General features: G+C 48.0%; 12 protein-coding genes across 12 annotated transcripts; 8 read left to right on the plus strand and 4 right to left on the minus strand.

The window, feature by feature from the left end:
* Positions 1-714: 714 nt before the first annotated feature.
* BT62DRAFT_906763 (glycoside hydrolase family 5 protein) lies at positions 715-2,445 on the plus strand (the record flags this gene model as incomplete). The annotated part of the gene is made up of 6 exons (XM_043183651.1): positions 715-806; positions 862-881; positions 937-1,019; positions 1,076-1,172; positions 1,235-1,935; positions 1,996-2,445. 6 exons carry the CDS (start codon positions 715-717, stop codon positions 2,443-2,445), a joined length of 1,443 nt encoding a protein of 480 aa, XP_043035587.1.
* Positions 2,446-2,918: 473 nt separating this feature from the next.
* On the plus strand, positions 2,919-4,034 carry BT62DRAFT_922905 (uncharacterized protein; the record flags this gene model as incomplete). The annotated part of the gene is made up of 1 exon (XM_043184446.1): positions 2,919-4,034. One exon carries the CDS (start codon positions 2,919-2,921, stop codon positions 4,032-4,034), a length of 1,116 nt encoding a protein of 371 aa, XP_043035588.1.
* A 35-nt stretch (positions 4,035-4,069) lies between these two features.
* On the minus strand, positions 4,070-6,090 carry BT62DRAFT_457060 (Gpi1-domain-containing protein). The gene is made up of 9 exons (XM_043180966.1): positions 5,815-6,090; positions 5,561-5,768; positions 5,395-5,506; positions 5,234-5,348; positions 5,053-5,182; positions 4,797-5,003; positions 4,602-4,741; positions 4,302-4,554; positions 4,070-4,241 (listed from the first exon to the last, which is right to left on the minus strand). Exons 1-9 carry the CDS (start codon positions 5,827-5,829, stop codon positions 4,105-4,107), a joined length of 1,317 nt encoding a protein of 438 aa, XP_043035589.1. The 5' UTR covers positions 5,830-6,090; the 3' UTR covers positions 4,070-4,104.
* On the minus strand, positions 5,919-6,479 carry BT62DRAFT_974107 (uncharacterized protein). Its single transcript, XM_043189147.1, has 2 exons — positions 6,264-6,479; positions 5,919-6,214 (listed from the first exon to the last, which is right to left on the minus strand). The coding sequence occupies exons 1-2, from the start codon at positions 6,369-6,371 to the stop codon at positions 6,053-6,055; spliced, it is 270 nt and encodes an 89-aa protein (XP_043035590.1). The 5' UTR covers positions 6,372-6,479; the 3' UTR covers positions 5,919-6,052.
* Positions 6,480-6,504: 25 nt separating this feature from the next.
* Positions 6,505-7,717, plus strand: BT62DRAFT_974109 (uncharacterized protein). Its single transcript, XM_043189148.1, has 4 exons — positions 6,505-6,699; positions 6,752-6,807; positions 6,857-7,054; positions 7,110-7,717. The coding sequence occupies exons 1-4, from the start codon at positions 6,615-6,617 to the stop codon at positions 7,398-7,400; spliced, it is 630 nt and encodes a 209-aa protein (XP_043035591.1). The 5' UTR covers positions 6,505-6,614; the 3' UTR covers positions 7,401-7,717.
* BT62DRAFT_456820 (uncharacterized protein) lies at positions 7,564-10,157 on the minus strand. Its single transcript, XM_043180965.1, has 17 exons — positions 10,057-10,157; positions 9,635-9,990; positions 9,491-9,576; positions 9,369-9,429; positions 9,253-9,315; positions 9,145-9,197; positions 9,032-9,082; positions 8,798-8,981; positions 8,634-8,743; positions 8,460-8,576; positions 8,339-8,407; positions 8,269-8,287; positions 8,170-8,215; positions 7,949-8,108; positions 7,874-7,894; positions 7,801-7,818; positions 7,564-7,748 (listed from the first exon to the last, which is right to left on the minus strand). The coding sequence occupies exons 2-17, from the start codon at positions 9,969-9,971 to the stop codon at positions 7,728-7,730; spliced, it is 1,416 nt and encodes a 471-aa protein (XP_043035592.1). The 5' UTR covers positions 9,972-9,990; positions 10,057-10,157; the 3' UTR covers positions 7,564-7,727.
* A 519-nt stretch (positions 10,158-10,676) lies between these two features.
* Positions 10,677-11,356, plus strand: BT62DRAFT_456413 (uncharacterized protein). The gene is made up of 3 exons (XM_043180964.1): positions 10,677-10,853; positions 10,911-11,271; positions 11,342-11,356. Exons 1-2 carry the CDS (start codon positions 10,851-10,853, stop codon positions 11,196-11,198), a joined length of 291 nt encoding a protein of 96 aa, XP_043035593.1. The 5' UTR covers positions 10,677-10,850; the 3' UTR covers positions 11,199-11,271; positions 11,342-11,356.
* Positions 11,275-12,284, plus strand: BT62DRAFT_936449 (uncharacterized protein). The gene is made up of 6 exons (XM_043187122.1): positions 11,275-11,376; positions 11,430-11,729; positions 11,784-11,792; positions 11,846-11,878; positions 11,935-11,988; positions 12,040-12,284. Exons 2-6 carry the CDS (start codon positions 11,661-11,663, stop codon positions 12,076-12,078), a joined length of 204 nt encoding a protein of 67 aa, XP_043035594.1. The 5' UTR covers positions 11,275-11,376; positions 11,430-11,660; the 3' UTR covers positions 12,079-12,284.
* A 1,022-nt stretch (positions 12,285-13,306) lies between these two features.
* BT62DRAFT_1010876 (uncharacterized protein) lies at positions 13,307-14,741 on the minus strand (the record flags this gene model as incomplete). Its single annotated transcript, XM_043177701.1, has 2 exons — positions 13,307-13,407; positions 13,478-14,741. The coding sequence occupies 2 exons, from the start codon at positions 14,739-14,741 to the stop codon at positions 13,307-13,309; spliced, it is 1,365 nt and encodes a 454-aa protein (XP_043035595.1).
* A 473-nt stretch (positions 14,742-15,214) lies between these two features.
* Positions 15,215-15,654, plus strand: BT62DRAFT_1010877 (uncharacterized protein; the record flags this gene model as incomplete). Its single annotated transcript, XM_043177702.1, has 3 exons — positions 15,215-15,346; positions 15,412-15,455; positions 15,531-15,654. 3 exons carry the CDS (start codon positions 15,215-15,217, stop codon positions 15,652-15,654), a joined length of 300 nt encoding a protein of 99 aa, XP_043035596.1.
* Positions 15,655-15,692: 38 nt separating this feature from the next.
* On the plus strand, positions 15,693-19,057 carry BT62DRAFT_982617 (uncharacterized protein; the record flags this gene model as incomplete). The annotated part of the gene is made up of 12 exons (XM_043189702.1): positions 15,693-15,881; positions 15,934-16,296; positions 16,347-16,474; positions 16,525-16,639; positions 16,689-16,805; positions 16,852-17,010; positions 17,061-17,511; positions 17,568-17,694; positions 17,746-17,856; positions 17,905-18,157; positions 18,213-18,382; positions 18,427-19,057. The coding sequence occupies 12 exons, from the start codon at positions 15,693-15,695 to the stop codon at positions 19,055-19,057; spliced, it is 2,814 nt and encodes a 937-aa protein (XP_043035597.1).
* A 705-nt stretch (positions 19,058-19,762) lies between these two features.
* On the plus strand, positions 19,763-20,635 carry BT62DRAFT_974117 (histone-fold-containing protein). The gene is made up of 5 exons (XM_043189149.1): positions 19,763-19,852; positions 19,904-19,961; positions 20,013-20,161; positions 20,217-20,309; positions 20,366-20,635. The coding sequence occupies exons 1-4, from the start codon at positions 19,826-19,828 to the stop codon at positions 20,292-20,294; spliced, it is 312 nt and encodes a 103-aa protein (XP_043035598.1). The 5' UTR covers positions 19,763-19,825; the 3' UTR covers positions 20,295-20,309; positions 20,366-20,635.
* The last annotated feature ends 85 nt before the right edge of the window (positions 20,636-20,720 follow it).

A 20,720-nucleotide genomic window follows, 5' to 3' on the forward strand; every position in this document is an offset into this window, starting at 1 on the left:
AGAATAGATGCTTCGAAAGATCTTGCAGTGACAGAGCCATTCTAAGAGGAATTCGCTACTGATGCATGACCATGATTGATGTTGTGCCCTTCGATTCACATCCTTCAAGTTGACGAGGCATTGGATCGGAGCTCTTGGTCGGAAAACCACAAATATGTAACGTTCAGAAGTGGCTCTGTTCGGCTAAGGGGTGATATGATGGAGACAATCGGCTCATATCTGATGAAACTACGTACTTATACCTACGGGGTATCATTACCGATTCCTTAGGGCAGTCTTACTCTACAACACATAACCGTTTGGATCATGCAAAACGTCTGTCAGCCATTTCACCCGATATAAACTTGCAGTCTGAGCGTGATCTGTTCAGTCTCCGCCGCTTGTCCTGGCTCCAAGCTGGTCAAAACCGGAAGCTTGTAGAACAACGTCTACAAGATCGCGTAACTTGATGAATGAGAACAGACTTTACGGAAGTCGGAATTCTCCAAATAGTTCAGAGGATTGAAGCTTGAAGCAAACTAAGAGTTGCTATTGAATCCTTTGTCACACGAGCGACGACAGAAACTAGCCTGCAAAATCAAGCCAATGAAAGTTGATCGATACGACGGCCTGTCGGTCCGTATTTCCGGTTTACTCTCTGCAGATGCGCAGGTGACCTTCATCGTGGGTCAGGAAATGCGTAGCAAGGATGTGTCTATATCTTAGATGAACACTATGGCTTCTCTCAGAGTTAAGGGAACGCAGCTCTTCAATTGCAACAATGCCCAAGTTGTCCTTCGAGGAGCTGGCTTAGGCGGATGGATGTGGTTTGTCTCCTCCGTTTCTACTTGAGCTCGTGCTCAGTAATGATAAAATTCGCAGTATGGAGAATTTTATCTCAGGTACATTATACCTTTCGCTCACTGGCGCGAGTAAGTCACTGGTAGTCGGACCAAGGTTATCCTGGATGCGAATTCCAAATCCGAGATGCTTTGAATGATGTTCTTGGGGAAAGCAAGGCGAACTTTTTCTTTGACAAAGTACGCGATTCATATAGTCTCTCCAAACGTACATTTAAACCATGAGTATCATCTAGTTTTTGGAACACTTTTTCACGGATGCAGATACGACATTCTTCCGCTCACTGGGTTTGAATTGCATCCGAATCGCCGTCAATTACAGACATTTTGAAGGTAAGAGTCTGTTCCTCTCGGACATACTTGTTGCGGTACGATATCGACTTTTACTGGCTCAGATGACCTCAATCCTCGTGTCCTCAAACGGGAGGGATTTCAACACCTCGATCGTGTCATATCCTTATGCGCGAGTCACTCTATCTATACGATCATTGATATGCATACAGCTCCTGGCGCACAGAGCGGTGGATGGCATGCAGACGGGGGAACGCACATCGCCAATTTCTGGAAGCACAGAGACTTCCAGGATCGATTCGTCTGGTTATGGACAGAAATCGCATCCCACTACAAAGACAATGAATGGATCGCAGGGTATAATCTTATGAACGAGCCTGCCGATCCCCATCCGACAATTGCTCCTTTGGTGGAGGTCTACGATCGGTTGTGCAGCGCGATCCAATCTGTTGACCCGAACCACATCATCTTCTTGGATGGTAACACGTTCGCCTCGGACTTTACAAAATTTCCCGAAAACGTCAAGCAGCGATGGGGGGAGAATGTGGCGTATGCTATCCATGATTATTCGTTATATGGGTTTCCAAAGAGCAAAGAGGTCTATTTGGGGAGCGACGACCAAAAGGCCAAGCTACAAGCGGTGTACAAAAGGAAGCGACACTGGATGGATGAGCGCGGACTGTGTGTGTGGAACGGCGAATGGGGCCCGGTGTACGCGAGAAGGGAGTACGACGGCGATGCAACAGACGAAATAAACAAGGCAAGGTACATGGTTTTGCGGGACCAGCTAGAGTTGTACAACAAGGTTTGTGATAATATTCATTTGCTGTTTCCGAGTTCCCATCAGTTGTTTGATTTCCTGAAGGATATGCTGAGCTGGTCAATATGGCTGTACAAAGACATCGGATTTCAAGGTATGGTGTATGTAAGCCCGGATACATCGTATATGGAGCGGCTGCGACCATTTTTACTCAAGAAGCATCGCTTAGCGGCTGATGCTTGGGGCACGGAGGATTCTGAGGTCAAGCACTTCTATGATCCCATCGTGAACCTCATTGTGGATGCAGTTCCGGACGAGACGAGGAGGAAGCTATACCCCCCTCTCTGGACATTAGAGGATAGGGTTACGCGCATAGCACGTACTATGTTGGTTGCTGAGTTCCTGATAGGAGAATGGGCTGAAATTTTTCGTGGGTTGGACGAAGAAGACTTGGACCGGCTTGCCAGGAGCTTCCGGTTCGAGAACTGTTTGAAGAGGGAGGGATTAAATGATGTGCTGAGGGAGAACGCCAAAGCGAGCAAAGCTGTTATATGACAATTAAGCTCACTTGCGGTCGCATGGGTTGAGGTATCTCGAAGTGATGTATCTGTCCTTGCTTGCTTCTATCTATATTAATAATTGATTCCGTCAGTTAAAAGCTATGCTTAAGATACCCATGGTGAAAGAGTGCAGGCAATCGATAGAATATCGCAGAACTGTGTGGGTTGCCTAACACCCTTTGAGCTTGGTGTGACTGCTTTGATGTCGACGTGATAAATCCGTACCAAAAGAATTCAATTTCTTGATTTGAAGGACCATCGAACCTTGGCTTGCTGGGAGTTTGCGTTTCAAGACGCTACGGCGGCGGCGCACTCACCATGACAGCAGTATCACCCGTCCCTGTGCATCACAACCGGGGGTTAAGACACGGATCTGTTTTATACTGATGGATTCACGCTCTAGGTAGTGCCTCGCATTCATAAGCTGCAGGCGGCTTTGTGTCAGGTCCTTTACTCCCAGTTTTGTCGATGTTCGAGGACAGGAGTCGTTCGTCAAACACCTTCTATTCCCTTTCTGCCCCGCGTAGCGTGTCCCAGGAGAGAAGGCGGAGGGACGAGGGAGACGTAGACGCAGAGAGGCGTAGACAGGGAAGTAAAGACGAGAGAGAAAGCGAATGGTTTCTGGAGGATGTTGCGGATGGTGAGATCTCTCCCAGGTGGCATCCATCAGAGCCTGGTGGTGGCGGGTTCGAGTTTACAGTCAGACCCTTCACAAGCAAGCAGAGGCTAATGCCCAAATCAACTTCGTCCGGGGGGACAGAATGGAAAAGCATAGCAGACGAGGAGGAGGGGGACTTGGATGACCAGCGGTTCTCACTTGTGTCGATAATGGAGCCGTCGAAACGCGACTTGCCCATTGACCTGAAGCGAATGTCCATGCTTTGGACGCATGGAAACATATTCCGTGCTCTGCCCTCCCCAACGACGAATTCACCGCCATTGAGCTCGGACAGCGAAGTACCCCCCACGCAGAGCATCCCACTGACACCAGCAAGAGCCCCACAATTGAACATAACCACAACAATCACTGTGCATTCACCGTCTCCCTCGCCCATCTCAGCCGTCGTTTCAGCTTCGGCTACATGGAGTATTTTGGAGATGTACGGCGTCAGCCCCGAATCACCCATGACCGAGCGGCCATCCAGCCATCAATTTACGTCGAAGCCAGTTTCGTCGCCATTTCCGCAGGTACCCAGTGCATCAAATGAGCCAAGCCTCTCCATTACCGCCCAACCGCCATCGAATATACCACCCGTCCCTCCCATCCCTCCACATCTTCGTTCGTGGTCCAAACAGTCTATTCGTCCACTTCCCGTTGCTCCCCCTCCTTGTCCAGCTTCCACCTCTAAACACGTTCCGTCGCAGCCACAGCTGTCTAGGACACTTGTCCTTCATGGACCACGCCCACGATCGAGTACGCTGCCGGCGAATCGTCGACAGGTGATGGAAGCTATCCAGATGCCGTCGCCTGGCATCTCTGATCCTGGTGGACGATGCATCGCATCCACATTTCCTGACACACCGGAATCAGCAACAAGAAGACGGGGCCTACTAGCGGTCAAGACAGGGGATCAGCGCGGTTGATGTGCCTTTCCCGGCTCTGAACAGGACACTTCCTGCTAGTGTTGTATGACGTAACAAGAAGCTAAATATATTACTCTGTTCGCTTTTTAGTGGATTTACTGTAGCGGATCGAGTACCGGGGTATAGGTTCAAGGAGCTTCCCGGTTAGTAATCGACGTAGCAACCGAAGCGGATTATAGTGGGACGCCAGGCGAGAGGACAAGCGAACTGAGAAACGTGGTCGGTGAGATACGATTATTCTGTGGAAAGTGGAAAGGAGAGACGGACTATACTGGAAGAATATGGAAGAGAAAGGGACTGGCAGGCTTTGGATAACTAGGACATGCTTATTTCTTTCAAGGATAAAATATATTCCACCTAAAGGGATATCAGTAACACAAAAGGAGACAAAACCGAAGACAAAACCTGGAAGTCGCCACTGATCTTTGACACGAAGCATCAATGCAAACAAAGGAAAATGGTTCATGAAGGCCAATTGAGTTTCCAGACATGCCTGCACTAGAATGATTGCCAACCGCATCTAAGACTAGTATCAACACATGACAATCGCAAAGGACAAAACCATACCAAAGCAAAAAGGGAGTAGTACACTAATATCGTTGGGAACAAAAACGCCAAGAGTGTGAACAAAATTGTACCAAAGACAAGTTGATCGATATCGTACTCCCGAGTGTCGGTACGATTGCGTAGGGTGTTGTATCGTTTACCTATGAGCACGTCCTTAGCAAAACAATGACACAAATAATGATGGGAAGGAAATACCTCGGGAAAGATTCCACAATGATCCAGCAGCAGTCAGAAGCCTTGCGTAGACAGCATTGGATACGAAATAACAGACATATATGTGGGCGGTCAAGATGGCCAGGAGGTCGGAGAATAGTGAAATAAACAAAGTCGCCCCTCCCCAGCTGGCGATACCAAAGAAGTATATAATCGTCGGTAGATGGGGAGCTCCTGATTGGAGGACGCCTGCGGAGAAGGAAGTCCCAAGAAGAAGAGAAAAGCCGAATTCACGTACGACCCCATATGGCTATCAAATCGATAAAGGTTTGCGAATAAAAGCGACTTAGCTCCGTGTTGAGCTTGAGACCGGCAGGCCATGAATCTAGCCAGTGTAAAACCCATTGAGTCCATTGAATGAGAATGTTCTAAGCATTGTGTTAACAAGGGGTGAGAAATCAGGGAAGGATTTAATTTACATCCACCATTGAGTTAAGCATGGAAGCAAGGACGATGTGATTGTCGCATAGAAAGGAGCCTATAGCTGATCCGATTACGATATCATTAAGCAAGAGCCACACGGTATTAAAAAAGCTAGAACCTGTCAGAACGAAGACGTGAGAGAAGAAAGACAACAAACTTGATGTATCGTGGTGAATACAGAGATGTAGGTGTCTTGCCACGGTTACGTAGCGGAGATACTTCCGCAGAGAAAAAGTCGGCTTGTTCTGCGCGGACATCTATTTGTTGAACTATAGGCTATATCAGTTATTGCTTTCTGCCGTCAGAAATTAACGATGACGCACAGATGGCTGAGAGATCCTTTATTACAAATGATAAGAAAACAGGCGCATTGCAAACTGCGTTCAGAACATTAGAGAAGAGCGCTAGCGAGAGTGAAATCTTCTTCCAGGACACATCAAAAAGGGACCACAAGTGATCTGTTTTAAGCAATGGTTCCGAAGGGTAGAGATAGTTCCGTAGAAGATCTTCTACAGTATGGGCAGCATTAAACTAGGTCATTGTAAGCAAAAGGAGACAAAAAGTGATTCTCGACTACCTGATCTATGACCATATCGTTGATGCCGGGAGAGAAGTCAGACACACGGAAAGCCGCGTAATCCAAGGCAGAACTATTGGTAGAAACAGAAGCACTATACTGTTCCTGAGCATGATAGTCAAGTCTCAAAGCTTCCAGAGAATAGAAGCGGAGAGTCGTCGGAAGGTGGCGGTAATAGTAGACAACAACATATTCCCTGTGCCATGTGAAGAATAAAGCGCATGTATTCCAAGAAGGCTCACTTAGGGACCAGAAAATGGAAAATCGGAACCGTGATCTTTTGATTTTGTTCACAGGTGAATTTGCCGAATACGACTGGATCCTCCCCACAGGTGTTACGCAAGGAACGGTACTCAGGCGAGGCTGAAACGATCTCGACCGCGGCCGTTGCCTCTGATAGCTGTAGAATTGTCAGAAAGAAGTCGAAAACCCAAGGCAACGGTGCTCACCGTGTCCACAGACAGACGCCCTGCAACACACAAAGCGGGCTTCCTCCAACCGAAGCAAAATCCCGGCTCGACAAGATCTGTAGGCCAGAAGATGGTCGTCGGTGTCATCCTAGTATTGCCGTCCTATCGTCGTTTACAATGACCGTATATTCCTATCGAAATCGAAATCGCCGACGTCGGATGCATGTAAGATGGTGGTGGTCAAGAAAGAAAAACGGCCACGTGACATTGAGTGTTGATGGTTCGACCCACTTTGGAGCCGCCTGTCAGTCGACGACCACCATCCCGCCTCAGCTCGCCTTCCCTCGTCTTCCCCATTCTATCCCCAGTGCTTCGCTGCCGGGCCCTGCGATGGATACCTCTTATCAATCATCACCATCCTCTTTCCCTCCCCGAAGGCCTGATCTCAAGCGAAAGCTTGTAGTTGTGGGTGACGGTGCGCGCCAACATTGCTTCTGGATCATCAACAAACTCACTTGCCATCAAAGGTGGATGTGGCAAGACATGTCTTCTAATTGTGTATGCAGAAAATCGATTTCCAGAGGTGCACTTATTAGGGTTATCTTTTTGTTAATCAAAGCTGATATTTGTAGGCCTATATACCAACAGTGTTCGAGAATTACGTGACTCAGGTGCATTTCGAAGGCAAGGAAATTGAATTGGCGCTATGGGATACTGCGGGACAGGAGGAGTATGATCGATTGCGGCCACTTAGCTATCCAGAGAGCAATGTCATACTCATTGTTTTCTCCATCGATTTCCCAACAAGCCTAGGAAACGTCCTGGATAAGGTGTGTGGCTGATGTCTTTGATGTTGAGTTGAATTCTGACAGTGTAAATTGCCAGTGGTATCCTGAAGTGGCCCATTTCTGCGAGGGGACGCCGTTGATCCTAGTGGCGACAAAGATCGATCTTCGGAAGGACGAGCAGACAAAGCGGATGTTGGGCGCCCAAGGTCAAACACCTGTCAGCTTTGAGCAGGGATCCAGCGTGGCCAAAGAGATCGGCGCAAAATACGTAGAATGTTCTGCGAAAACGGGAACCGGCGTCCACGATGTGTTCAATGTGGCTTTGAAAGAAAGCTTAAAGGGAAGATGGGGGAAGATCGTACGGGAACGACGATGTGTTGTGATATAGCACAGGCTCTCTTGGACAATAGGCAGGGACTACTCTACTGATATTCGTTTTCATCTCGTTCTCGAGTTGTTCTACTAATTATTTATTATTTTTGCATCAGATATGTATCAATGTACGCATTTAGTTGGTGAAAGAAGCAAACCTACGAGGCCAGACCCGTACCCGAACTGTACTTCAGCTACAACCCAATATTAACGACCCAACACACTACGTGCCCCCCCTCTCATGCTACTCCCCCTACTGTATTTACAATGGACTGGTTTAACAACGTACTACGTAAAAGGTTTAAGGTACAATAAAATGAGAGCAAGATACATAGTCCATAACTTAATTTAATCGGTGTGGCTGCTTAAGAGGAATAAGTTATCGGTATGAGGCACAAGCATAAATATCATAGGACCCAGGGGGCATTCATATCCTACAGCGAACAAGTCAGGGAACCAGCAGATAAAGATAAAGACCAGAAATCATACCAGGGGTTTGTGACTAGAGAGCTGTGAAAGCATGCGAATGAAATTTCGAATGGAAAGACAATCCAGAATGCTAACCTGTGGATCTTGGAAGTTGTCCATCTCCAGAACAGAGTCCGAGACAGACACGGTTGCTTTTTGGCCTAGCCTTTCCATGTTTTTGCGCCACTCCTTCATGCTCTTTTTGTACGTCTTAACGTTCTTGTGCAAGTTTAAGGCAGCCTTATGTACTTCGTGGCTAAGGCGACACGATATTAATGCGGCGAACAAAATGAGGTGGGGGCATACATGCCGCATACCTGACATTCGTCATTAGATCTTTCAACGATGGGTGAGGGTCTTTTTCTGGCGGAAATACAATCAGATACCCCCACACTTGACGTTTTATGGCAACGTACTGAGGATTTCGATAAGAGCCTGTGATGGAGCTCAGCATGGGTACTTGGGAGTTCGGTCGGTATCACTTACTTGAGTCATAGAGGCTCCTTCGCTGTCTTCCCAGGATAGCTGGTCATCCTTGCAAGCTCCCAAAGATATCTGTGACCACTTTGAGATATGCTCTATAAATTATTAAAGTAGCGATCCTCACCACAAACGGAAATTCCGTGTCGGAAGGCTGGCAAAATCCTTCACAGGGCCATAACGCAATCGGGGAATCACACCTGGGAATAGGAGATAACTCTGTATCGTCCAGCCATCTATCATCCTTTGAGAAAGTCGATTTGATTGACAGACGTCGGGTGGCTTTGATATGAACATCTACATTTGCGTCCGCAATTCTCCCGATGGAGGTTTTCTTGGACTTGACAACCTTCTTACTGACACGTTTCGTCTGATACACCGACCTGCTTAGGACCATGGCTTGACGTCGCACTGTGTGGCCGGTGCTTAGAGGGCGCGCCTGCAGACGTATATAAAGATTCGCACCATTACGGTTCCACAAGGAGTCGGACCTGCGGCGGCCTTTAGATATCCAAGGAACGTAAACTCTGTTACAGCGGAAATGGTCGAGATCTGCAGTAGCAACGATTAGTAGGAACATATGAGCACGCTTAAATAGTATGATAAACGCACCCAAGAGCGAAGCGGAATGGCACGAATCAAAGACGGCCTACAATCTATGTCAGAACAGTAGCGTCAAATGGATGGAACACAGCGTACAACCAGGCTACTTCCGATTGGTAAAGCATCCACGAGATGCCGTCGTAACTCCTGAAATTGAAACCCGTTGGCTTTGTGAAATCGACGTGATAGTTGAACGTTGAGCGACGTACATTGTCTGTGATCTTTCTCGAATTGTTATGATCATGATCACAAGGGATCAAGCCTACACCGATGTGAGGCATGTAAGTAGAACTTCGATACAGAAAGGCGGCACGTACATTCATCCATCCCGTCCTCTTCGCTGTTGGTCTTACTCTCTACTTGTCCGACATGACCGGAGTCTGTATCCCAAAGTTGACGAACTTTAGTTGCGCAAAGCAGATGGACTGCGTACACTGAAAGAAGAAACGGTCGCCAGACTTCGCGTCTTGGACAAGCTTTTTGATTTCACGAATCTGATGCGAGTTCTTCGATTGGCATTGTGACAGACAGGCAGATATCGCGGGATTTACGCACAATGTTTGACTGCGTGGGTTGACTCTCGGCAGATTTCCCGTCATCCAATAGTATGGTGATGTTCGCGTCGTCATAGCCATAATTCTCTGCGAGGGCGGGTGAACATGAACGTCAAAGACTTCTGATTGGGCTAAGGGAACATACTGATGAGTAGATCCTTCATGTCACGAACATCGCGATGGGGTGTTTGCAGCTCGTACTGCTCGTTCCCAGAACCCTTGCCCGTCTTGTAATTGATACCGATCAGCAATGCTTTTCTGCACGGACCGTCATTCTTCTCAGCAACCGGTGCCTGGTATGGGCGCCTTGGACCTCGATGCTTGATGATTTTCATGCCCACAGCGATGAGGAATAGAGGGTTGAAGGGGAAGTTCCAACTTGACATTTGCCTGGTGCCAGGTTGGACGGCGCTGATATAATGATTTCTGACACAGATCCCTCGATCAGCGAGGCTGATGTTCCTGTAACATTGCATCGACATCAGGAAACGATGGGCGGCACTGCAACGTTAGAACTGTAGATCAGCTCAGCATGCGCATTTGTTACACACAAAGGAGGGATCGAACCGCAAAAGTCAGGAGGATTATCAAGCTGTAGTAATAGCACGGGGGTCAACGGATGTACTGATGGTCCTTGGTATGTCTCTTTTCAAGCTGTGACTTGCCAGTGTATGCGAATGCCTTACAATACAGCTACATATGTCTTGGTATCCACAAATTCATCCAGGATCCTTGCTTGATAGATTGCATTTCATCATCCTGAACGATGAAAGAAACTGATACGATGGATGTTTCAGTGGCTGATATGCAAGGGGGAAAGGACATCAGCTCTAGATCAAAATCTAGGACCATCTACAATGCTCTGCAAAATCATTAAAATCCCGAGCAATGCGAATGCACTGCCGGAGTCTTCCCTGGGACTAAGACAGCCGCCTTATTGTGGACTCGGATATATCGTGTAAAGTAAATATGTAGACGGCCTACAAAAATTAGACAGATGGAAAGAGATGGGAACAAGACCTAATTCAGAGCTGAACGTTATCACGCGCTTGAACAAAGGCCTTCATTCGCGTTTTCTGCTTGATGTGCGTCCCCAAGGAGATGTTTGAGTCAGTGAACTGGCGATGGCAGGTGATATATCTAAAACTCGGTGTGCTAGCTCGGAAGCGATGTTGCCGCGGTACATACCTGCAGCCGCGGCATGTTGGTCCACTTTTGCTTTCGACCTTGCTCCAATTCCCTCGCTTGTCGAAATAAAGCTCGCTCCGGTTGTATCTCAAGTCCGACTTTATCTATGGATTGGAATCCTCTCCGAATCTCCCGAGTCTCCCGCATAGTATTCGATTTCAATCGTTAACCAGATGGTGCGCGGTCCTTGTCAACGACCTTGATAGGCCGATACTACTAATATTATACTATAGACTTTATTTGCAACTTTGGAGCTTGGCCTTATCGGATATCTCAGAACGTCATGTTTCTCCGAGTACACACACGTTGTACCCGGGCCTGCCTTGCTCCTGGTCCATGTATATTCTTGCTTCGTTGGGCATTATCATGATCATAGGCTAAGTATCATCTGCCTCGCTGGTGCCTGTCGAATGGTTATGGCGTCATTTTTACCTCGCTTAATGCCGTTTCTGCTCAGCCGCTACTTACGAGCTAGAACCCTAAATTCGGATGCGGGTGCCTACGTTTACCACAAGGCCTAAAGCCGCGTTGAACCCCGAATAAGACATGCTCCGATAACGTGGTAGCCGAACATTTACTACGCAGTGGAGCCTAGTACGTGAATCAACTTGGGGTGCTTTGTCAATCGGCAGTTGACAACTGCCTGCCTCCGTTCCTTATACAGCCTCTATTTTCTGATGGTGCTTCTGATGATCTCCGGTGCGGGATTTTGTCTCTATACGCCCTGAGATTGATATAGACTTCACTTCAAGGTACCTCCATGCGTGTCCTCTGATGAAATAGCAATCCCTCATGTTCATGAATGGCAGGTGCTTCATTTTTCACAAGTGTGATGTTCTTTTTAGGGCTTCGGAAGTATTAGGCACACTTTGACCGTGCCTCGGACAAAGGAGATAGTCCATGACCTCACTCGGAGGGGATACGAAATTGGATGCGAGTATAAAAACACCTACTTCATCGTGAATTGCCCCCAGCTTTCAATCATGCGACTCACGCTAGCCCTCCCTGTGCTCTTCGCCTTTGTTTCTGCCTTCGTCACTGCTTCACCCGTTGTAAGTCTTCAAGCTTCCGAGTAGCGTTGTTCTATGTGCTTATGTTGGTTCAAGGTCAAAGAGGTATTGCCTGATACCGTCCCTTGGTATGTATCCATGCTCATCGTCCATTATAGCGAGTCGCAGTTCCCGGCGCTCCTGGATGGAAGGTAATTCACATTTTTCTTCGTAGGAGTTCTTGGTCTCATCATTTCCCTGTTTATAGAGAGTCATCACTCCCCCCAGCCCCGCCCCAGGCTGGCGCCGCACCGAAGTAGACGTAAGTCATATCACTCATCTATTCGATTATAGTCAAATCCTTTTATCGCAGAGAGCTGTCTCTCCGCCCAACCCGGCCCCAGGCTGGTAAAGGAGGTGTTACCGCGTAAATATCGTAGCCTACATTTCTGATCGACATAATCTGCGTTGGTCCCGGGATTCGATTATGGTCCGTTTTATGGATGTATAACTCTATATACTTAATCGGTTGTTGAAGGAGATTCTGCATGATGTAACGAAAGCTACCTATCTACCTACATACTATGAATTGCCATTCTCGTCAATGAAAAATCAGCGGTGATGAAATCCTGTATGCATATGCAATGTATGCAACTAGGTGAACGCGTGCGGCTCAACTCATTTGCCTTGCAATGAGTACTTACTCCGAAATGCACCTTCCATGCGGAAGCCACACTGCAGGCTCCATATCGAGTCAGATCTCTCTGACCACTCTCCCAAAAGGCTTTTCGAGTCAGCCCTGAATCAGATGTGAGTCCCTGTGATGCTCGTGAGACGAAGGAGAAGGAACAGAGACACACCGATGCTAGAATCTACGGAGTAGGCGAACAGTGTAATATCCATCGCTCATATTTGTATAAGCGCTTCCTCCAGAATGCGACATATCGTAAGGTAAGACTACGACCTACGCAGCCCGTAGTCACCCATTCCGTTAATACCCATTGTGTCCAAATTGCGTCCTAGATACTCTCGAAATAATTGATCGCATCATACCCTAAGATTCTAGAACGAGAATTTCCAGAATGTCTCCAAGAAAAGTAATAGAGTGACATTGAAAGATACCAGACGGTGATGCAAACATTCAGAATGGCGGCGGCGGCCACGGTGTACGGCGGCAAAGTGCAGATAAAAGGGCATGGCTCGACTTGCTTCACCAAGCCGACCTACACGGACAGCTCTGCAGATTTGGCGATGATCAGGGCTTCAATACCAACATTGGCATGCATACTCACTTGCGGAGATGTCAGTCGATACCGAAACCATGATAATGTCTGGATCTACAGGACCGACCGACGCCACAGTTAAGGTCGCCAAATCCACTTCTTGGTCACAGAAAGTATCCATCGGATGCACCGGACGCGCCGACGTCACGGGCAGAAGAGTATTTCATCGCCACTAGATCCTCCTCGGTTGCGGAAAGCTTGCATTTCAAAGACATGTTCTGTGGTACCTTTCAAGAGTAGGAAACTCCAGAACCAACCAGGGCATGTAGATAAAAAAAAAATTTGACTGTCTCTGACGTTCTGGGCATAGAGTGTATGGTAATGACATTCCAGGTGTCGAACCTGAGGAATTCAGTATCAAGTCAGGCGGACGTATGTGGTGACGGAGACGGATAACTGAATCACGGTTGCATGGAAATTAATGCAAACAACTTGAAATAGATCAACGGATAATATTACTTGCGTACAATCATATTCACACTATTCATAATGAGTGCTGAAATTCACAACAGTTGGTACGGTACGTACCACGTAAAAGACCTAGAGCGCAACTTAAACACGAACAATGTGTTTCGTCCACAAGGCGCTTCAATTCCGCAATCTCATCGTCCCATCCACTGACACACAAAGGTGCCTCAATCAATCTCAGCCGGCTCGGACGAGATGTGGTGGCGAATGGTGGCTCTACCACCCCTCCACGGGCACCTGCTATTGCGATAAGATCCACAACCTGCACGTCGCCTTCGACGAAGAGTTGCATCAAAGACGGACAGAACCAGTGTTCTCCATCAACCGGCTGAGAAGCCAGTTTCTCCATTAAATTGGCTTCCTTGCACCGGAAGAGGGCGACGTCGTCTACTATGAGTCGCACGACGTTCGGGAGAAGCGTCAGCCATCGAATGAACGTTGGTACATCGGTCTCGCGCAAAGAAGACCGGATCTCGAGGGTATGAAGATTCGCGGGAACAAAACTCGGTTGGCTCCACTGCATGAAGACTAGATTCCAGTGCATATGGTCCTCATCATAAGGGTAGCTGTCAATGAGACGAAACGTCTGCAATGAGGGTGCACGAAGGTGAGAGGTGTGGAGGGCGAAGCATCGAAGCGATTGAATATGAAGGTTGAGCAAATTTTCCATCGGTACCGACGTCACCGACTCACCAGAGGGTTGGGGACCTTCGAGCAGGAAAAGGGATTCCAAAGTGATTGAGCTCGCGTTTGGTATGAGGGTGAGCAGCTCGAAAATTTGGGAGTTTGTACACCCATCCCAGCGGTCGATATTGCGGAACTCGAATTGAATCACACCTCGGCTCAACACGCTCTTCACCAACGAAGAAGAGACAGAGTTAGCCCCCAGAACTCTCAACTTGGACGGTACCGCACCCCACAACTTCTCTTTGGGAGAATCCTTATCCCCACACGACGTGACATGCAATTCCTCCAAGCTGCACAAATCTTCTCCCTTGAGGGATTCCAACGTTCGTGTAGGAATCGAGGCATAGACCCAATTGTGAACCAACGATAAGAGATCCTTTTCGCATTCATTGTACCTTCTTCGTTCCGTGGGAAGAGTGAGGTACAAAGGCGCCGATTTGGCTTTGGAGAGTTGGACGAGACCGCGTCGCCTGGAACGTGTAAAGTCGATGATCCCATATAAACGCGGAGTGGATGCAACGATTTCGTTCCAATCACTGCACGTTAAGCATAGTGGGGGCAGGAAGCCTACTCCCCATTTGTGTACACCAACCTCGAATATATGCGCGTATATTTCTGGTGGCAGCTGAACAGACATCTTGGCAGTTCACCGTGGGATTCTGCTTTCTTGCAATGGGGTATCATGCTTTTATATACTCGTCCTAGCTGGCAATAATTTGTCAGTATGTTCACTGTTCATGAGTCATTCTGCATGTACCTTACCCAACGGTACCGGGAGGATTGTCGGCTGTGGTCATTGATGGTCAACGGTGCCGACGGTGCCAATTGTGAGTTCTTCGGTAATTAATGTTATAGGAACTTCGAAAAAGCGGTCACTAACGACTCACTATATGTTTGGGCCGACAATTTGGACGCAATCAAGCCTATGATTGGCCTCATTCCCAATAGTAAAACACCGTTTTTCTGCTGCACTTGTCATCGTGTTGTATGATACTTGTATGACAAGATGTCTCCATGCTAGGCTCGAGAATGGCGGTCGAAGTGGTGGTCGCTGCTAAGGGCGAGATTGGTCGATCACTCACTCTTTCATTGTGGACTTGACTTTTTGTCATGCTCATTGCCATGGTGGATAGGCTTACAGTACGGTTAGCCGATTGCGCTCGACCGTACAGGACACTGGGCGTCTCTGAGCTGGAGACCGGCGGCCAGGATGATGGTGATCGACTGCGAAGGAGCGAAATTGTTAATTGTTGACGGTTGCCACTGCCTCATCTACCTCATCGCCAATTGACACGTTCAATGCTCAGTACGCGGTCGCCGTCGCTGTGATTATTGCATTCATTGCGCCGTCGTACTACAAGGAGTAATACGGGTGAGCAGGAGTCATCTGACCACGACGTTGACTAGTTTCTTATCTTTTTTCTAGGAAGAATTACTCGGACCGTGTGCTGATTGACGACGAACCTGAAAAAGGAGCTAAGATTCCCCATTTACGTCCATTATCGTCGACAGCGCCACCTCGGGCGGATCTTGCAACTGAAGCATTGTAGATGTAAGTGGGGCCAAGACACGACCATTATCAGCCATCATGAAGGCTCTTTCTCGCGCTCTCCGACCACTGACTGTTGGTATTCGCCGAGAGGATCCCGGTAGAATATGGGAGAGACGCGCACCCCTCACGCCAGAGGCCGTGCGGGACTTGATCACGAAACAGGGTGTTCAGGTGCAGGTCGAATCTTGCGACAGACGCATATTCACCGACGACGAATACATAAAGGTTCGAGATAATCTGTGTGTCCATTGGTGATGTAGTTCTGAGTGGCATACAGGCCGGTGCCAACATTCGGAAGGACCTCTCTGCTGCCCACATTCTACTTGGTATCAAGGAACCTCTTTTAAGTTCGCTGCAGCTCTCGCCGGTCCCTTCCCCAATTTCTCCAACCGATGTCACCCGTACATACATGATGTTCTCGCACACTGCCAAAGGCCAGCCATACAACCTTTCGCTCCTGTCATCCTTCCTTGGTCATAAAGAACTACCTCGCCTCATCGACTTCGAGCTGCTCACTGATTCCGTGACCGTTAAACGGACCGTCGGATTTGGGTGGTATGCCGGGGTGGCTGGCGTTTTTGAAGCTCTGTCCTCCTTGGCTCAATCTCATCTTGAATTTGGGGTTGCTTCGCCGTTCCTGGTATGCCTCATTGATTTGTGTTTCAATCATCGACTCTATCTGCATTTCAGTTGACTCCAAGACCGCATACTCAGCCGTCTTTGGATCATCTGCGGGCAGCTCTACGCGCCATTGGAGCGCGAATTGCTGCAGAGGGCACCCCGAAAGCATTGGGTCCATTCATCATAGGCCTCACTGGGTAAGTTCCGTGTCAGTTTCAATCATACATATTCTCACATGATTTTTTAGGACCGGAAATGTTGCAGAAGGCTGTCTGTCGGCTCTTTCGGAGCTGCCTATTGTCAAAGTCGCTGTGAAAGACCTCCCGGCCCTTGTCAAAGATCCGGATGCAAACTTACGAAACGTAAAGTACACCGGAGATTAGACATGGTATTTTAATCACCCATTTTCAGATATATCTTGTACATGCTTTACCATCTGACTACTTTACGCGTCTTGATGGTGGTAAATATACACGAGATCACTATTATACTCATCCCAACGAGTACTCGTCAAACTTTTCCCAAACAGTGCGTCTCAGATGTCCGTTTTCTGCGAAACTAAGTTTTCAAACAGATCGCCCCTTACCTCACTCTTTTCCTCAATGGCGCAGGCTGGGCTCCCGGATATCCACGAATCATGACAAATGAGCAACTGGCGATCTCACTTACACTCGCACAGGAGGTTGGCGGAGCCAGGTTCACGAACATCGGCGACATAAGTTGTGATCCCGAGGTACATATCACAGTTTCCCAAATAATCTCATCCTGATATCAAACTCACAGGGCGGCCTTCAATTTCTAACGCATGCAACTACGCTATCGGCACCCTTCTTCAAAGCCCGACCCCCTTCTCTTCCTCAACATTTACCTTCTGTGACAATTATGTCGGTGGACATTCTACCATCATCCATTCCTTTGGATGCTTCACGGGGCTTTTCTCGAGCATTGTTCCCATACCTGGAAGCCCTGATCGCATCGTATAGCGGCGGCGACACGAGCGGTGATCGTATTGAAGCTTTACATCGAGCGACTATCGCGAACAAAGGGGGGTTGTCCCCGCAACATCAGTGGCTCCAAGAACGCGTGGATGCATGGCGCGCATCGACGACGAAACCTTCAACATCTTCCCATGGCAATCTGAAGGCAAAGCATGTTTTGATGTTTGGTAGTGGCATGGTGGCCGGCCCTGCTGTGGACAAGCTTGCAGAAAGATCTGATGTTCGACTTGTGATTGGTTGCCTCTTTCTCTTATCGTTATTATACCATGCGTTTCTAAACTTTCGTTCACAGCTAGCAATTCTCGTTTGGAGATGGAGAAGCTACAAGGCACTCATTACAATGTACAGTACCGTGAAATCGATATGGGAAAACACGCCGATGTCTCGCGGCTTGTGGAAGAAGCAGATGTTGTTATCAGGTATGCTTGTTCCGCCAGTGCTCTTCGACGTAACCTCGACTATTAAGACAGTCTTTTGCCGGCCCCCTTTCATCCTGCAGTCGCTGAACATTGTATTCAACACAAGAAGCACATGATAACAGCGTCGTACATCTCTAATTCGATGAGCGCTTTACACTTGCGGTATGGCCATCTTCTGTTACTTTGGTTTCGGTGCTGATACTGATACAGCGCACTGGATTCTGATGTTCTTCTTCTCAACGAGATTGGCCTTGACCCCGGAATTGATCACTGTTCTGCGATCTCCCTCATCTCTAGGCTTCAAGCTCAGAACAAGAAAGTAGTCTCTTTCATCTCGTTCTGCGGCGGCCTTCCTGCACCCGATGTAGAGGATATGGGTCCACTGAAGTATAAGTTCAGTTGGAGTCCGAGAGGAGTTTTGACTGCCGCACTCAATTCAGCGAAATTTAAGCTCTTTGGTGAAGTACGCTCGCCTGGATCTGAATTCGAGGATATCATGTCATGCTTGTACTCTTCAGGAAAAGAATATTTCGGGAACCAATCTGTTGCGCTCGTATTTTGCTCAGGTGCCCGTGTTGCCCTCAGTGCACCTGGAAGGTTATGCAAACAGAGACAGTCTCCCGTATGCTGCCGGCTATCACCTAGGACCTCTTTCGAAACTGCGTACTCTAGTCCGAGGGACATTAAGGTGAGCATCAACAGCTCTGGATAAGATTGTTTAACTGGCCACAGATATCCCGGCTACTCAGAACGACTTCAATTCTTCAAAGACATCGGGCTTCTTGAACTGAACGGAATCATCGAACTGAAGGATTGGATAGACTTTATTCCTCTTTCGCAGAAGCTGAAGCAAGAACTTCATCCAGAAGACAAGCATATCAATTTGCAGTATGCAGAGGATGATGGTGGGCACCTCGAAGCTCTGCGCTGGCTCCTTGCGGGTCGCACACCACCTCTGCCCACTAAACCAATGGCTCCGCTGGACATATTCACAGTTCTCTTGGCGTACAAGCTCCAATACGCACCTCATGAGCGTGACATGGTTGTCTTATCCCACGAATTCATCACCAAGTCAGTCTCAGAGCCATTGGCACCGGAAGAGGTGCACACGTCATCATTGGTCGCATACGGTGACGACAAATATTCCGCTATGTCGAGGACGGTTGGATTACCTGTGGCCCTAGCGGCGCTGAAGGTGCTTGACGGGAAGGTGTCTGTGAGAGGAGTAGCGGGTCCTGGAGATGCGAGTATCCGGGAGCCGGTGCTTATTGGAATGGAAAGTGTTGGCTTGGGGATGGAGGAGATTTCTGGGGCTTCGGAAACAGTAGAGAAGGCTTTGAAACTTGGCGTTTCGGACCCATGAATTTCCGCAAATCATTACATTTTCCCCATCAACTGTACTATAGCATGATTATTCCTGCATACAATACAAAGATCTTTATCTAAAGTTGTCTTCAAGGTCCTCACGCGGTGTGTTCTTCTGGCAACGGTTTGCCTTGACAGTCCGCCGCGATGGCATGGTTTCATTGTCAGTCTACTTCATCACCTTCCATGACAGATAAAAGTTCAATGAATCCATCATTGATGCCAGGGTCTATGAGGAATGTGAGAAGTCTGTCTACCATAATCACAACCAAAGCAAGTTGGTCCTGCCACGAACTCGGTTTTCCCGGTGAAGTGTCGAGACGAGCAACAACGTGCGTTACTACGTTATTACCCCTCCAGTACGAGCACGGTCGCTTCCTTTCCATCTATTGCAAGGAAGATGAGTTTTACACAAATTAATCTTTATGAACGGAAGCGCTGTGACCATCCCTCCGAGGCCATCCCTTAAGCTAAGGCTTGCTTCTTTGGATTTGAAATTTAAGGTCCTCTAAGGAATCAGAGAACCAACCAAATGAATTCGGTCTGGTAAAATTGACGTTTCACTTTTCTCGTTTCACACGAGATGTCGTTGACTGTTGGTTGAAGTCCGATCGTGATTGGCACGTGACCATTCTATATAAGCGTGGGATTCAAACAGCTCAGCCTCTTTGTCTTTTCGCTTCCATCATCAAATCTCGACCTCGCTCGATAAGCAAAGTCGTTTCCCCAGCAAGAACATCTACCACCTCACTACCTTATATTAACAATGTCTGGACGCGGCAAAGGTGGGAAGGTGCGAGCCAGCAATGTTTGTGCTGCGGCTTCGGTGCTGACGATGCCTTAGGGACTCGGAAAGGGTGGCGCCAAACGCCACCGCAAGATTCTTCGTGACAACATCCAGGGTAGGGCGATTTTGCTGTCCAAAGTCGTATACCCTTCACAATGGTTTCTAGGTATCACCAAACCTGCCATTCGTCGTCTCGCTCGTCGTGGTGGGGTGAAGCGTATCTCCGGTCTCATCTATGAGGAGACCCGTGGTGTCCTGAAAATCTTCCTTGAAAATGTCATCCGAGACTCCGTCACCTACACGGAACATGCTAAGGTGCGCTACATTGTCTGTTGCTCAATACATTATGCTCACGAGAGCCTGTATCTAGCGTAAGACCGTTACTGCGCTCGATGTGGTCTACGCCCTGAAGCGCTCTGGTCGTACTCTGTACGGCTTTGGTGCCTAAACTATATTCATGTCAGTGAGTCAGATCTCTTTTTATTGCAAGTTTGTGGTGTAACTAACTGTTTTGGCCAGTTCCATTATAATTTATGTCTACGCTCGATTTGTAACACGATGTAATATGACTCAGACTTTTGAATTACGGTTTATAGTGATTCGTTGCCTTCGTCCATTTGAATGCCGGGTGATCACGTCAATGCTTTTATCGATAAACACGACCATCGAATGGGCAGGCACTGAGGTGTATACGAGAGTGATTGGTTGAATGTTGTCCTATCTACTGTAAGCATGATTGGGTCATGCCGCCTGTTGCCCGAGAACCTATATATTTATGCACTCTGCGTCAATTGTGAGGAAGTTGTAATATGCGTTGTTCGGTGGTGCACGCGTGATTGTGAGTAAAGTTTGTCTGATTGTATTATTAGTTTCG

This window comes from Guyanagaster necrorhizus, assembly GCF_019112545.1.
Source record: "Guyanagaster necrorhizus MCA 3950 unplaced genomic scaffold BT62scaffold_32, whole genome shotgun sequence".
Classification (NCBI taxonomy): Eukaryota; Fungi; Basidiomycota; class Agaricomycetes; order Agaricales; family Physalacriaceae; genus Guyanagaster; species Guyanagaster necrorhizus.